The sequence below is a fragment of the Peromyscus californicus genome, unplaced genomic scaffold (genome assembly GCF_007827085.1).
Source record: "Peromyscus californicus insignis strain IS unplaced genomic scaffold, ASM782708v3 Scaffold_18__1_contigs__length_77618521, whole genome shotgun sequence".
Taxonomy (NCBI): Eukaryota; Metazoa; Chordata; class Mammalia; order Rodentia; family Cricetidae; genus Peromyscus; species Peromyscus californicus.
The window spans coordinates 33,742,624-33,757,180 of record NW_026294480.1 but is presented as its reverse complement, the minus strand read 5'-3'; the positions used below and the strand labels follow the sequence as shown (position 1 = coordinate 33,757,180).

Genomic DNA, 14,557 nt, shown 5'->3' with positions numbered 1-14,557 from the left:
CCAAACAAAATAGTTCCCAAATTCTCCCATAAAGAATATTTTTTAAAGTTCAACATGCTATCCTCAGAAATACTGTTATTAATATCCTTTCTTTTGAAATCATGAATTTCGGAAGAATGTATTTACTTACTGTGTGTATGTGTGTGTGTGTGTATGTGTGGGCATGTGAGTAGAAGCCAGAGGACAACTTGCAGGAGTTGGCTCTCTTCTACCTCGTGAAGCACAGGATTTGAATTTAGTTTGTCAGGATTCACTAAGTACCTTTACCTACTTATCCAGCTAGAGGACCTGAAATCATAGATTTTTTAAAAAAGTGATTATCCCTTGACTTACAAAATCAAACAAAGAAGTCCACAACCATTGCACCATTGTGTTCATTGGCCTTACCATTTACTACCTCAATGTGGTGGTGTTTTCTCCTTAAAAGTCTCACCTTGCTTTATCAAGTATTAAAATATTAAGTTTAGTGAAGTTAATACAATTTCTTTTTAAGAAAAATGCCTAAGGCAACATTAGGCTGTGTTAATCATGTATTGGCCCATAAAATATTAACAAAAGATTCAGCAGTTTAAAACAATTGGCATTTGTTAATGTAGAGACTGGGAACAGGGTCCTAGAGGCAGCTTAAGTGGATGATGTTAGCTTATGGTCTTCTACGAGGTTACAGTCAAACTGTTGTGAGTTGGGAAAGGACTTCACCTCCACACTTACTGTGGTGGTTTGAATGAGAATGGCCCCCATAAGCTCATATGCTTGAATACTTGGTTCCTGGTTAGTGGAACTGTTTGGGAAGGAGTATGAAGTATGACTTTGCTGGAGAAAGCATGTCACTGGGAGTGGCTTTGACATTTCAAAAGACTTGCTCCATTTCTATTAGCTCTCCCTGCCTTCTGCTTGCCCTAGAGATGTGAGATGTCTGCTGTTACTTCACTGTTACATCTGCCTGCCTGCCGCCAAGTTCCCCAATTGTGCTGGTGATGGACTCTTACCCCCTTGACCAGTAAGCACCAATCAGTTCCTTCTGTAAGTTGCCTAGGTCATGATGTTTTATGATGACAATGCAAACTTAACCATTACCCTTATTCTCATAGTATTTGTTAGCAAGAGGTCTACTAAACAGAGAGCCTTGGCTCCTGATTCCATGTTGGCTGCTGGAGACTCTTGGTACCTTTTCATCTGAGTGTCTCCAGAGGACAGTAAAGAAAAAGGCATCTGATTTCCCCAAAGTAGTTTTCCAAAAAGTTTAGGAGCTAGATGGACAAAATCAGAAGTCATAATGCCCAGGGAATGACTCAATCTCCAAAGCTGTACACGTTCTCTTCCACTTTACTCCGGTCATTAACAATATGCCATATAAGTTCAGCCCATACCCAAAGGGAATGAAATTAAACTACATGTCTTGAAAGTAAGAATACAAAAGGATACAACATAGGTGGTAGTTGTTAGAAAAATGAGGGTTAGATTCATTTGGAATTAGGAAGATTTATTTGCATTTGTATCTTGACTATTGCATGTCACCTGTGGATACTTTATCAAATTAGTTTCTCACTGTCATAGTTTTCTCGATTGTTTAACCATATAGATCATGGGATACTGGTTGTGATTAAGCAATTTCATATGAAAAGTGAGCTTGGAATCCACAAGAAGCACCATTTTAGTGCTGGCTACATAGCAGTGATTGTTTAAGCTAATGATTTAGATGCATGCTAAATCAAGAAGACATAGTCCTTTGCCTTGTAACTGCTTACAAGATAGCATTTACAAAAGTAAATCTGAAACTCAGACATAGAAAGGCTAATGTAAAATTTTTTTTCCTTCTAGAAATTGGAGTACTTCCTAGTCACATGATGAAAGAGAGTATCTTACTCAAAAAATGAAATACACTCAAGGCTTAAACTTAAAATTTTATACTTTTTTATTTTATTTGTGTGTGTGTGTGTGTGTGTGTAAGAGACAGAGAGAGACAGAGAGACAGAGACAGTGAGAGAGAGAGAGAGAGAGAGAGAGAGAGAGAGAGAGAGAGAGAGAGAAAGAATGTGAGTGTGGGTGTGCATACCATAACATGTATGTGTCAGTCAGAGAACAGCTTTTGGGAGTCCGTTCTTTGTTTCTACATTGTTTGAGGCAGGGTCTCTCATTTCTGCCTCTTCTTGATACATTGTATACTCTTAATACATTGCATACTGGTTTGTGAGCTCTGGAGTGGTTTTCCTATCTCTGTTCCCTATCTCACTGCAGGAGTGCTAGGATTACAGATGTATGTGAGCACATTCACTTCTAAAAAATAAGTATTTTATTATTTTACGTTATATGTATGGGTATTGTGCCTGCATGTCTGTGTAATGCATGGGCCAAAAAGAGGATAGAACAGGGCTCAGATTGCCAGGAACTGGAGTTACAGACAGTTGTAAGCTGCCATGTGATGCTGGGAAATTGAACCTGGGTCTTCTGGAAAAGCAGCTAGTGCTCTTAACTGCTGAACTCTCTCTCCAGCCACCACATCCAGCTTTTTATGTGTGTTCTTGGCTGTCAGTCTTGTGTGCATAAAGCCTTTACCCTATTAGCTATCTCCCAGGCCTCTCTTTTTTTAAGGAGAAAGTTTGTCTCTGCAACTTAAATGATCTAAGTGTTGTGCATAGAAAGGATCAATGCACAGTCTTTTGTTGACTAGAGGCATACAGGGCAGTCAGGCTGGATCTGTTCTCTGTACATTACATGGTCCCTAAGGAGGCCTAATGGGGTACAGTCTGCAAATCTACATTTGTAGATTGTGCTCATAATTATATATACAAAGGATCAAAGGTCATGGTTGAAAACAATGCCAAATTAATATAGCCATGTAAGTAAAAATAACAGTCTCATATATGTGTTCTGAAAGACAATGGCTTTTCTCCTTTAAAAAACATTTAACATTTTATATATTGAAATGCATAAAGGATTGCCTCTTAATCAATCTCTACTTTTACCCCTTCAGATGGAAAAAAATGTCCATTTTACATGATTTTCTGTGTGTATCTTAGAAATTAGATATCTTTCCGAGCCAATAATTTGTGTTTTGCTTAGATTTTATGTTATTAGATACTAACTCTAGACTTCCAGCAACTTGTAATCAAGACAAAAATAAACAAAAAACCTTAAAGCTCATTCTTGTCTCAATTTTGAATTAGAGGTTAGAAGAATTTCGGTGTTGGTTAGCCTCGATATGCATGTTGTTTATCTTCCCAGAGTCAAAGCTCAAGCAATTTACAAAAACTCATATTTTTGAACTTCATGCCCCAAGTTCCAACCCAACAGAGAGTAGTTTTTAGCTGGAGCACTGCAAATATAAAGATCACTCAAAGATTTCCTTGAATATTCTACATCCTTCATGTAACGTCTCAAAAAGGAAATAACCAATAACTGTAGAAAAATTGAAAAACTATAAAACAAAATTCTTTAAATTATAATGCAACATCAATATCCTGCCCTGGAGACATTTGCTTTTATGTCTGTTACTGCTCTGTATCAAAACACTACTTACTAGTGAATGGAGTATGTTTGAATTTCTAAGGAGTTTTGTTGTTAATTTATGTGCCCATCAACATATTAAAAAATAACAAGTTTTACAAGCATAAGCTTAAAAATAGTTTGTAAATTCAAGGCTAATTCTTAATTCAGTGTCCTGTTGCAGTTTGATAACAGATAATTTTAAAACACTGTCTCTCTAGAACAAAGTCACCAAGGTTAGTGGTTGAGCATATGGAGAAGAGTGGAAATAACTAAATATATTATTAAGAGTAGAATAAAACAAAGATGTGTAAGCTTTAGCTGTTTCTTACTGTGAGTCACTGGACAAGAAACTTAACTGACTTTCATTTTTCTCATCTGTCAGAGATAAGCATCTCACAGTTAGCAGGAATAAAGCATGGGAAACTAGGTGATGACTGAAACTTGTCTAGTAGTATTATATTAAATTTGCTTTTTAAATTTACCACAAATTAATGAATAAGGTAATACCAATGATGAATAGTGCCAAGAAAATAAAACAGGTTCAAATTAAATATTGACCTAGTAAGGAGAAGTTACTCCAGTGAGGTTCTGGGAAGCATTTTCCCAAGGAGGAGACAGTTGGTTTGAATGAGAAGAGAACTAGCCTTGTGAAGATCTATCCACACTTCATTACTTTGCTAAAATCCTTCCTCCCTCATAACTTGTGTTTTAGTAAGCCAAGGTTGGTTTGAAAAGTACATAATCTTTCTACCCACAAAGTATTGACAAATATATATTTAAAATAGTGGGCCTTTTGGTTAGTGATGAATACAAAAGTATTCATAGCTTATGAAAAGACAAGATAAACTATTAATGATTGCTCAAGTTGACTAATCACTTCCTGAGACTCAAAATACTATTCTCTTTACTTTGGACTTAAAATTTCTCATAGCCAAAGGCTGTTTAAGTTATGCATCTGGAAAATAGACAGTCTTTTAGAGGGCCAGAGTCTTTATCTTTGACTAGACTATTTCACAATTGTGAGGAATTAGAATCTAATGTTTAAAAAAAAAGAGTCTGAAAATGATTTTTTATCCACACAAATGCAAGTCAGTCATGTCCAGTGGAAAGGACAGACCTGTTTCAGCAAATTCATTTCAGTATTGCTTCACTATACACAGGGTTTATTTTTCTCCTTGGAAATGTTTATTTCTTCATGTTCACTTGCTAACTAATAATATGTGTTATAATATGTGTTCCTTTTCCAATTGTAGGAGTGTTATGGATTTAGTTTTTTAGACAATTACTCTTTGATAAAGAATTTGAAATTGCCCTTATAATGGGAAATTGTGTACCTACTTGTTCATGTAGGGATATTTCTTCAGCGTCAAAAATTAAAATTGTTGTTTCTGTGGATGGACTCCCCAGGTCCTGTCCTTCACACTGTATCACCATAAGCATTCTTTACCCAGGAATGTCCTTACCATAATCAACTTTCAATCATCCCTTAACTTTGCAAAGCACCCCTTGCTTAGGGAGGATCTTTCATTACTGGCAGATAGATATCTCCCAATGATGCAAGATCTGCCAAGGATCTTTCATCATTGGCAGATAGACGTGCATCAAGAATAACTTTTAGTATTGTTTTTAAAATTCAAGCTTCACAAGTCACCAATAACGATGCGAGTAAATGACCCTGTATTTTTGCAATATAGCAACAGCTTAGGCAGTGACCGGGATGTCATAAGAAGCTCATCTTTAATGAGCAGTGCTTTTTAAAGGAGAGAGATTTTAAAAGTTCAGAACAAATGAGCACTTCAGGAACTCATTAAAGCCCTAATTTAGTTGTCTTGGATAAGAAGGAAGAATTTAAAAAAAATACACATTAATTAGTTTCAAGTGGGCATTTCACAGTGAAGATTTGAAGTCTTCAATCTTCAATCGTCTCAACAGGGTCTTGCAGGAAGTCATCTCCCTCTGGTGAGTTCAATATTTGCCAGGCACTTCTTCCGCTCATTTAAATTATAGAAGCCTTGTGAAGTAAGGATCATGACCACCATTTTTGCAGAGAAATCTGAGGGATTTTTAACCTTCTCAGATTCATAAAGAAAATGAATAAAAAAAATAGGCAGAGCTGGATCTACATTGAGGTGAAGAAGCCAGACCTCTTTGATTTCAAAATCTACTTCATTCCTTGTGTAGAATACCAAACTATCTTTAGGATTTCACAATAGCTGACACCCCTCACTGGCATCTGCCAAACTGAAATTTATGGCAAATCTGCGTGTGTTCCCAATGGAAAGAACTGTTGGTCAAGTATATCAGGTGTCTCAGTTCACATTCTATCCATTTGGATAGTTAACCCAAGTAACTGTCACTCTCCCGTATGAATGGCATAGATAAACATGTTTGTTGTAGCCAGAATGTATCCCCTAAGGGTTTATGTGTTGAAATTTAATCCCTGTGAGGTACTGAAAGTGTAGAAAGTTGATCCAAGTATGATGTTTACAGATGAGGCCTTTGGGAAGTGATTAGAAATAGATAAGATCATCAGGGTGGAACTCCTATGACCAAATAGTCATGGCTTTGCAAGAGGAGAGGAAAAGACCAGGCAGGACACATATTCACGCTCCCTGCCTCTTGCTATGTAACACCTTGAACTGCCTACAAACGGTTAGCTGTATGACACTCTTCATATATGGCCTGTCACCCATAGACATCCAGAACTGATAGCTAAAATAAACCTTTTTTCTACATTATTGACCCAGCAAGTAGTATTATGTTATTAACAATAAAAAGCACACTAATAAAAAGAGATTCTGTTTTCATATTTTATGTTAATAGGAGTTAACAAAATATAACAAAGAGTCTAGCATAAAGATAGAATTGAATTGGGTTGTAAATCTGTCACTTGTCACTCTCTCATTGTAGGGACTCCTATTTCCATCTTTAAATAAAGTGAGGATGCTTTACTTAGAAGATTTAATAGAGGTCTCCTGGCATTTAGGAGATGTTTGTATAGAATTGTTCCTGGTCTCACAAAAATTCAGCAGCCCTGAATTAAAAACATAACTCTTTTAAATCCTTATTATAAATGTATTTCCAAATGCTCTCTATATTACCTGGCATAGAGGCAGAGCTTAGAATGATTGGTTCATGACCTTAAGGTCTAGAAAGCCCCAAGGCTATGTTAAACCTGGCATTAAGATCAGCATGGGACTGGGAAATGGAAGGGTAAGTGGGCTCCTCAAATAACTCTTCTTTTGTAAGACATGCTTCTTTTGTAAGAGTGTTCTTAAAGAGAAATCTTACTATTAGCATGATTAATAGGCCTCTTAGAATAGTACTGTGAGAAGAAATGTTGAAATTGAGTTTATATAACATTTTAGATACAGAAGTGTGCAGAAATACCATGCAGCAGCTACCCACCCTTCCAACAAGCTCTGGGCTCAATGTGGCCTCCTCAGTGCCCAACCCAAGTGATGAGCTTATATACACAGCATCTGTAGGTACAGGAAGAGCTTATATTACATCAAAAATTCACAGGTAAGTCCTTCCTAATCATCTGTTACCAATAACCCTAGGGAGCTTTGGGCATACTTCCTGGTCCTCAGTTCCCAACTTCCTGCCATAAAACATCTTAAATTCTTTGTATATAAGAAAAAACTACATTGTAAGACCTGCCTCAAGAGCTGCTTTGCTTAATGGGGCCTCCCTTCAAATCATTTGTCCCAAATAAACATCCCTTCTTTAAAAAAAAATCTATATATTTTATAGTTCCATAATAGTACTTTTAATTGAACTCAGCTATTAGTTGTTCATAATCTCACTATATACATTAGTAATCTTGCATTCCTATCTTGAATGTTGGGTCCTAATTCAAGATTAATGCATTATACTATTTTTATATTCCTGATGTGTATCACATTCGTAAGGACACATTAATGATTCAGTAAATACATGCTCTGTCTTTGATTTTTCACAGGGATACCAAAAAAAAAAATACCACTGGCTTGGCCAAACTTGCATCCTGGGGACAGGAACTTACTTATTCAACATCTTTCCCAAAGTATTTTTAAAATAACTTTTTAGATGATATAATTCTCATAGAGATGCCCAATTTTGTGAAGCCAAACTTAAAACTTCATGGCTGTGATGGGGGTCTATGAAGACCCAGCCTAACTGTGCCTAAGTGGGGGCTGGAGAGATGTCACAGCAATGAAGAGTACTTGCACTCTTCTGAGGACCCAACAGCAATGTGAAGGCCACAAGTGGATGTAACTCCAACTCAGAGGTGATTCCCTCTTTGGGTCTCTGTGAGTATCAATCACCCATGTGATGTACAGACTTACATGCAGGCAAGACACCCATCTACATAAAATAACTTTTTTAATAAAGAAGAAATCATATCATGTCTCCATATGGCTTGAACTTGTGGATGTTTCAAAGCTGTGGACAGGATTCATTCTGGGACACTTGTCGTCAGGTGCCATTATTGAACTAAGGAACTCAAACAAAATTGCACTACATACCTAGATCCAGTTGTCATTATTATCTACATCTCTTTGGCCCCAGTCTTTCCTCAAGTCTCTTGTTAACCCTTTGATTGCCCAATATGTCTTCCTACTACTAAGGCAAAGCCATCAATAAACTATTTAGTGAGTTTGTATGAAAACTAAGATATCACCTGGGCAATATCTGTAAGAAAGATGATACTACACTGCTAATATGTCATTCCTCTTCATTCTCTGGCTTCTTGTTTTAATCTTTTTTATTTGATCAGTCTAAGCATGGCATATTTTCTTCACCTATTATCGCCTTGCTCAGGGGTTCTGGTATTTTTCTCTGTCCTTTTGGGAAGAAGATATTGAAAGGTCTTTATTTTCTGGGATCTTTTCACAATGTATCATTCATATTTCCTTTACCAGGCATTTTCTTCACTTCGTTTTGCCAAATTGAAGTTTTCTAGGCTAGAAAGCACCTAATATAAAAGAGTCCCGAATGGGAACTGACAGGATGAAGTGGGATCCTGAGTCATCATGTTACCCAAGAACAAAGTCAACTTTCTGACAAACAGAAAGCAAAACTGAAGTTTGATTTTCTTGTCAGCCATCATCCAAGTGCAGATGGGCTTACAGCATCAGGTATCAGACCAGTTGGAGGCAAGGGAGGTCCTGCTCATGACTCTGCTCTGCAATGGTTGCATTCTACTCTCCCTTGCAATAATAACACTAGCGGGAAAAAGTGGACGTGAGTCTTAATAAGCACATTTTTGAAGCAAAATAATAAGAATTTTTCTTTGGACCAATGAATTATCGTAAGTCTCCTGTACACTAGAGGAATTAAGAAAAATGTCTCTTTTAAGGTTTTTGAATGCAAAGCTAATTAAAATGTTTTATTTTCTAAACTAGTGAAGAAACAATCAAATAGTTATTGTATCAAGTTTGTATGTATAGCACTGTAAGCTGTTCCCTACTGGAAGGTTCATAGATACAACTTCAGTTTGCAAAATCTTTGTGTGTTCCAATGTAGAACGGGTTGTTGTTGTTGTTGTTGTTTTTGTTGTTGTTGTTGTTTCAGGGAATTTCCTACCACCTCTGCTGAGTTCCTCACACAGGATCTTCTTGCTAGGATGCCCTTTTAACTTAGATCCAACCATACAGATATAGGCTGCCTTATGTTTCAACACATTTATAACCTGATAATTATAATTCACTGGTATCAGGATCATATTAATCTAGAGAAATGGTATCATTATCATGCACCACAAACAAACCCCATAGACACGCTTGTGGACAATCCTGAGCAGATAGAAGTAGAATTCAAAATTTGTTAAGAAGCCCTAGACATCAAACCAATCACAGCAGGTAGGTATTCACAAGACATAGATCCATAGATGTGGAAATACAAGGTAGTCATTATTATCTTCTTAGAAGAGAAAAGTAAGTTCCAGAGGAAATAATCAGTGTATAAGTGGCAAAGTCCCAGTCAATGAGCCCTAAAGGGCTTGCTATTTTTTTCTTAAAAATTTTTTTTATTCATTTTACATGCCAACCACAGAACCCCCTCTCATCCCTTCTCCTGTCCCCCTCACCAGTCTCCCCTCTGATCCACCCCTCATCCCCTCCTCCAAAAGGGTAAGGCCTCCCATGAGGAGGCAGCAAAGCCTGGTACATTCAGTTGAGTCAGGACCACGTCCCTCCCCAATGCATCAAGGGTGAGCAAGGTGTCCCACCATAGGTAATGGGATCCAGAAAGCCAGCTCATGCACCAGGGATAGATCCTGATCCCACTGCCAGGGGCCCCTCAAACAGACCCAGCTACACAACTGTCTTCCATATGCAGAGGGCCTAGGCCTGTCCCATGCAGGTTCCACAGCTGTCGGTCTAATGTGGTACATATATACAAGGGTTTGCTTTTTTAACCACACCCTTTCCACATGTAAGCCAGTTTTCTCATCTCTCACTGTGGTAGCTTAGACCTTATAAATCATGAGTAGCAGAACATTATTCTATTTCCGGGCTAGACAGACTGCAGGATATGGGGACCTAATTTCATACAGGTGCTGGACTATACCTTCTAATGGGAACTGAGCACTTAGAGTTGCCTGTGACATTAGCAAGCCATTTACCTCCTGAGTAAAAAGCAGCTTGTTGATTTAGTCATGTCCTCTACTCACATCTCAAATCCCAGTTGCCAAAGGAAGCATTTCTGCCCGATGTACTTTCACCTCATTTGAGGCCAGATGGCACACTCTCTGGGACTTGGGTAGAACAAGCCTTCAATAAATGTTTGATTGCCACTAGTGACTCATGCTCATGAAAGCAGACACAATAAGGTCCGTGAAAGAAATACATCGTAGTCAGAACCTGTCTGCAACACGTAGCTGCAACTTGCTTATCTTCAGAAAATTCTAGTCCTGTGATTTTCTTGGTAGGCATTCTTTGATGGGGAGGAAAAAGTTAAGAAGCTATCTACATAGCATGTAAAATTATATTTCCACTATTACACTTTGTATGGATTTATAGCAAGTTCAGGCTTGAAAAAAACACATGAAGCTATTACATCAACTACAGATACACAGTAATCCAAAAAGAACATCTTATCTTACTTACAGGTTTGAAATTAGTCAATGATGTAATGAGATGGCTAAAAAAAATCATCAGTATTAAACTGTCTTTATAAATTAAAATGCATAGAACCAAGAATTCCTAATCTGTGTTTTAGGCAATATGTATTAGTTAGGGGCAGAAAGAATAGGGAACTTGAGGCATAGTGTTCATGGCAGAGAAAGTTAAGGTGCCATGGTGAGTAAGAAAGACTCCTAGAACAGGGAAGAAGAATTTAGGAACAAAAAACATGGGGCTCAAATACAGAAAGATTTCTATAAAATAGCAAGAAAGATTAGATTCAGTTGAAGAGTAAGTAAGTAGGTTGCTTTTTTAATAAGTTGATTTAGTACAAGGCTAAATTTTCTTCAGAGAAAGGTATGGAATAAACTGGCCAGAAAGTACGGTTTCAGTTTCTTATTTCCAGGATAGACTAGTTATTGACTAGACTAGACATTGAAGTGGAGATTCACACACTGCATAAAGTTACCTTTTAAGTAGTCACCAAAGTAAGCAGCTATATCACTTCTTATATGTAGCTGTTCCAGATTGAGAAAACAAAACAAAACAACTCACTTTCTAAACAGGACATTCCTCCCTGCTTATACAACTCGCTGAGGGGTTGACTTCAGTCTTATCAAACTCCTGTTCTTGCCAACTCAAGATTTATGTGCTCATGTTATTCAGATCATTACTATGTTAGGGTAGGTCCCCCCTCATGCTGGGGATTGATCCAAGGGCCTTACACATGCCAGGTGGTCTTTCTGTGCAACATCCAGTCTTCTTTTGTAAAGAAAAAAGTGTAGGTTCGTGTAGCCACACACCAAGAAGCAGACGTATTTCCATTATTGACATTTAAAAATTCAGTCTTCAAGAGCAACCATGTATTGCTTCTTGGTCTTTTGGCTCAGACTGAGTGTAAAGCAAACGCTTCCAAAATCATAGCATCTGCTAGTGGAAAGAGCAAAGACGCTTAATCCTCAGGTTAGTAGCTTTTTACAAATAGAGTCTATGCCTTTTTCTAAGCTAAACAATCTGCTGCCCCACATTCCTCCTGTATCTCTCAGATTTATCTGTACATTAACAATGCTCACCAGCAGATAGCCAAAAAGGCTGGCCAAGTTGGACCAACTTCAAGATTTGTTTCCACAAGGGGGTGTTTCATGCACTTGGCAGAAGCAGGCTGCAACTGTAGCTTCATTTATTACATTGTGCTATAAACATTATGTCCCGAGCTAACAAGACACTCCACATGACAGTCCCATAGGTTACCAAGCACCGTAAACATCTGTTAACACAGGCGCCAGCGATAGCATAGTCAAGGCCTGTTGTGTCCATTTGAAAGTGGTTTATGGGGTGTAGTCGACTGTTTAAAAACTAATAATCAGAAACACAGCCACAAACCCTGACTGAAGCAAATATTTACCAGGCAAAATTGGGCTCACTTTGAGAAAATATGCGGTAATGTCGTCACTTTGCCACTGCATTTACAGACTTTCATTTCACACCTTTGCTCGTTAGGTATCGGCTTTTCCGTGGTGTTCAGGAGGCCAAAACTACAATTTCACTGTGATCTATTTGCTCCCAAAAGAAACAGAAGTGTCATTGAGTGTTGATTTACCAATTTCCTCTAGACTAACGTGAAGCCAAAAGTTTATAAGGGTGAAAGAAGGCCACGAAGGCTGGATCGGGCTTTTCAAGCTACAAATAATATTTGCCGGGGGTCTCTTTGCTGGCACGCACCCTTCTAGTCCATCCAGAGCTCTATCTGGAGGGAAAAATCAGAGACTGGAGACCTCTTAGCATCTAATCCCAGAACACAGAGCTTTTCTTTTCTCAAAAGGAAAGATAGTTTCCAACTACAACATATACATGCATATATATGTATATGTATATGTGCGTACAGCATATATATACAGCATACACACATGCACATACATATCCAATACTCTATTTTCTGTTATGCTATCTCATTTCTATGTAACATTTTAATCTGTGGAAATATTTCGGTAGCTGTCATCTCAAGAATAAAGGGACACCTTGAGTGGTCCGTGTAGGAAGGAGTGTGGAGCAACAGTTGCTACTATACATCCGATTTCTTTTGGAAGAGGTAAACACTGTCTCAGACACAGCCCGTGGAGTTGCAGGGTAAACACTCCTGAGACCACTTATCCCCTGGACACAAACAGCAGCACCCTGAGAGGCACACAGATCCACAACAAATCTGCCCTCATCTCTCAAGTTCTGTAACCCCATGTGCACATATCTCCTATACGCTCCAATGCTCTCCCACTCAGCTTTCCTGGGAGCTCCAAAAACCACCATTTCCAGTCTATGGTTTCTTTCTCCTTCTCCACACCCTGGCTCAGGAGGCCAACACACCTCCCAGGGCGCTCCCACACACGTGCCCATACACACAGCACCCACACACGGCACACTCCTTCAGCACACACACACTAGAGCCAGACCACGGAGCACTGCAACCCGTCCTGCAGACACACTCCCCAGCGCTATATATAAAGTCCTTGCCCAGAAATAGTTTTCCCCCATGCACCCACAAGTGGCTAGCCCGGTCCTGAACCCACTACGTGTAGCCAGCGCCGCCCCCCCCCCCTCCCGCTTTCAGACACGCACCTACCCCACTCACCCGCTCAGCGCTCAAGATTCTCTCTGCAGTTCTATCAGAACTTTGAGCCTGGTTGATTTCATAACCACGAGTGTGTCCAGAGCTGGGACAGTTGGACTTGCCACAATTTCCACCCCAGTTCATGGAGACTGGTGGCAGTGACTCTCCTGACCCCAGCTCCTCTGCACAGACGTGCAAAGGCGGCATGCTGCAGGGGTCACGCGCTCACAGCCCACCCTCAGAAGTCTCCCCGGTCTCTCCACCCGGGGACAGGGACTTTCTTCAGACAGCAGCAGCAGCCTGGGCAATTCCTGCCCCAGCTTGGCACGCTGACGATGGCAAACAAATACATTCGGGAAACTTTGAAGACTCACAAAAACTGTCTTAGGAGGAAGCCTCTCCTTGCACCTCAAGCCTCACAGCCTGCTTGGAGCAGGAGCCAGGCTGGGACGGTTCGCCTGCCGCCCCCAATTCCTTGTCGCCCCCATGAACTTTCAGCTTCACACAGCACCAAACACACACACACACACACACACACACACACACACACACACACACACACACACACACACTTCTAGGACATGGACATGGATGGATCGGGTTACAACAACCCATCAGCAAAAACAACTTTTGAGAAGAGTAGAATACAGCCCACCTCAAACTCATGCAAAAAAAAAATTATCTAGGCAAATACATAAAAGTGATTCCCATTTTCATAAGCAGTTGGCATGCCCAGGTCTACTCCCAGGTCTCCTGGCACAAAGTGGGGGAAATAAGAGCTGGACTCCCGGGAGTCCCCCTCCAGTACCTCGGAGCTTCGGCTCGGGAGACAGAGCGCGGGTTCGCGTCCTCGCGGGGGCCGCTGGCGCCGAGGCCTCAGGCCCGCGTGGCCCCAGCCCGGGGTCCCCGCGGTCGCCGGGGCTCAGCAGCAGCCGTCGCCGCCACCACCGCCGCTGTAGCAGCCGCCTCCGCCGGTGCCGCCGCTCCCTAGACCGCCTCCTCTTCCCATGGCTGCGCCCTGCTTGGCAGCTCGTGGGCTGTCAGGCTCGGGGAGGAGGAAGGGGGCGGGGTGAAACGGGAAGGGAGGCGGGGAGGGGAGAGGAAGGGAGGGGAGGGGTGGGAAAAGGCGGCCGGCCTTGTGTTCAGCCAGGGGCCGGTGGCTGCGGGGTTCCAGGCTGCGGGCAGCGGGAGTGGAGGGCGGCCGGCTCCGGACCCGCTGCGGGGGAAGCCGAGCGCCGCCCCCGCTACTCATTCCCCGGGGCTGGGATGAAGCTTTCCGGCACGGAGTTTGGAGTTGGTGCGCGTCACTCTCATCTGGGCGGCGGGGCTCCTCCTAGAGGAAAATATTGGTAGT

General features: G+C 40.6%; 1 protein-coding gene across 1 annotated transcript in view; it reads right to left on the bottom strand.

Annotated features, from left to right (window-relative positions):
* Ghr (growth hormone receptor) overlaps window positions 1-14,557 on the bottom strand; it is a 261,833-nt gene that overhangs the window by 237,139 nt on the left and 10,137 nt on the right. Inside the window, exons 5-6 of the mRNA XM_052743766.1 lie at window positions 14,339-14,536; window positions 14,012-14,240 (exon numbers count right to left, since the gene is read on the bottom strand). Coding sequence (XP_052599726.1) covers window positions 14,012-14,240; window positions 14,339-14,536 — 427 coding nt within the window. The remainder of the gene's footprint in view (window positions 1-14,011; window positions 14,241-14,338; window positions 14,537-14,557) is intronic.